This window comes from Etheostoma spectabile, unplaced genomic scaffold (genome assembly GCF_008692095.1).
Source record: "Etheostoma spectabile isolate EspeVRDwgs_2016 unplaced genomic scaffold, UIUC_Espe_1.0 scaffold333, whole genome shotgun sequence".
Taxonomy (NCBI): domain Eukaryota; kingdom Metazoa; phylum Chordata; class Actinopteri; order Perciformes; family Percidae; genus Etheostoma; species Etheostoma spectabile.
In genome coordinates, this window is record NW_022605586.1 from 523,307 (window position 1) to 525,614 (window position 2,308).

At 46.4% G+C, this 2,308-nt stretch overlaps 1 protein-coding gene across 1 annotated transcript in view; it reads right to left on the bottom strand.

Annotated features, from left to right (window-relative positions):
• Positions 1-2,308, bottom strand: part of cnot11 (CCR4-NOT transcription complex, subunit 11) — a 35,361-nt gene that overhangs the window by 26,292 nt on the left and 6,761 nt on the right. The window contains exon 4 of the mRNA XM_032511189.1: positions 1,613-1,777. Coding sequence (XP_032367080.1) covers positions 1,613-1,777 — 165 coding nt within the window. The remainder of the gene's footprint in view (positions 1-1,612; positions 1,778-2,308) is intronic.

Sequence of the window (2,308 nt, forward strand, 5' to 3'; positions counted from 1 at the left end):
AGTCCAGATAGTTAGTAGATGTCGGGATTTACCCTGCGAGATCTGAGGAGCAACGTACCATAGTCCCTCAGAAATCACGCAGGTTAGAGCGCTAACCCAGAGACAGAGGACAGGGACAGGACTCCACTAAGATGAACAATTCCGTTGAATGAAAAGCCGGTCGATATAACTAGGACAATGTAACAAACCTTATTATTTGGAGATACAGAGGTCCTGTGTGACACATGTTGTTTTTGTGTGTATGCTACCTGCTAAAAAGTAAGTACTTGTAATGGAAAAAAACAAATACAGATAAGAATATACAGAGTGGTGCGTAGTAAACAGAAAAAAAATAAACAGGAAGAGAAACTACACATGATCAGTAGTATCATAAGTTTGAAGTCTTGTAGTGAACGTTACATCATTTTTTAGTGGAACATCAACAACCAATGGCCGTGAGATACCTGGGCTCCGCCATCTACGTGCTTTCACCAATTTTCATGTTCTTTCAGGACTCCGTCGGGAGTTCGCATATATTCCAATCGGTACCGTCTCTGGTAGGGGGGGGGGGAAACGGGGCGCTAGCGACCGGAGATCTGGTTAGGGGACCGGGCTTAATGGCCGAGTCTGGTGGGCGGGCCAATTGACCAGTCTGTAGGGACCGGCTGGCAGACCAGAGTCTGGTAGGGGACCGGGCTAATGGAGCAGAGTCTGGTACGGACCGGGTAATTTGACCAGAGTCTGGTACGGACCGGGCTAGTGGGACCAGAGTCTGGTAGGACCAGAGTCTGGTAGGACCAGGCAGTGGACCAGAGTTGGTAGAGACAGGCCAGTGGACCAGGGTCTGGTTAGGACCAGGAAGTGGACCAGAGCTGGTAGGACCAGGCCAGTGGGACCGAGGCTGCTAGGCCGGGCCAGTGGACCAGAGTTGTAGGACCAGGACAGTGGACAAGTATGGGTAGGCCATGCAGTGACCAGGTCTGTAGGACCCGGCACTGTGGACCCAGAGTCGCTAGGACCAGGGGACAGTGGACCAAAGGTCTGCTAGGACCAGGACAGTGGACCAGAGGGTCTGGTAGGACCAGGACAGCCTGGGACCAGTTGTCTGCTAGGACAAGGCCAGTGGACCAGAGTCTGCTAGGACCAGGGGCCAGTGGAACAGAGTTCTCGGTAAGGACCAGGCCAGTGACCAGAGTCTGGTAGGGACCAGGCTCAAATAGGTGCCGCAAACAAAAGAACAAAAAGGCGTCAAAAAGGCGGACAATTATATATGATATTTATTCAAAATGCAACAAACAAACACCAAAGACAGAAGATGGGAACAGATAAATCGAAAAAAAGGCGACCGAAAGGTGCAAAGAGGCTACAAAAAGCGGGCAAAAAGGCCAGATTTAATAGTCTAGCTAGATGTCTGGATTTACCCTGCGAAGATCTGGGAGCAAGTAACCATAGTCTCGAAAATAGCGAAGGTTAGAGCGACAACAAAGAGGACAGAGGAAGGGACAGACATTCCGCGAAGTGAACAATCGTGATTGAGAAAAGCCGTCGATATAGACTAGGACAAATGTAACAACCTTATATATTTGAGGATACAGAGGTCCTGTGAGCACTGTTGTTTTGTGTGTATGCTAACCTGCTAAAGCCAGCTGCAGCCCGCTGATGTCTATGGACTGCGGCATGTTGCCGACGTCCATGCAGGACACCTGTCTGGGCGTCTTCTTAAAGAGATCCCTGGGAGGCGCCAGCATCAGCTGGGACAGGAAGAACTTCTCGGGCTGTGTGATGGGAGGCAGGAAGCCTGCAGAAAGACAAAGGACGACCCAAAACAGACTTATGTGTTAGAATGTCAACCTGGAACGCGTGGACGGCGTTTTTATTTGCCGCCATTCAACGTGTGCAATATTGATATTAATGCTGCTGTCATAATTCTGTTTTAGTGTGGCATGTTAGTTTAGACTTAACTAGTTAAAACTCAGTAGCTCAGTTTATATTTATTTGTATACTCATTTAGTTTTTTGTTAAGGCAGAATTTATGAGCCAGTGGAATGAAATTTTGTTCATTTGTGGACTCATTTGTAAGTTGAATGACAATAAAAGCTATGTATCTAAAGTGGTGCTCATAGGTTTATGAGCCTATGCTAAAGTTGACTTAAAAGAGGAATAAAGGGGAGTAGTAAAACTAATATATTATGTTTAACTAATATATGATTAATAAATAACCAGCTTTTCAAAATAAAACAATTTAAAGCTCATTAAACTACTTCAAAAACACATGACATGGTGCTCTTTGGATTCTTTTATATAGACCTTAGTGGTCCCCTAATACTGT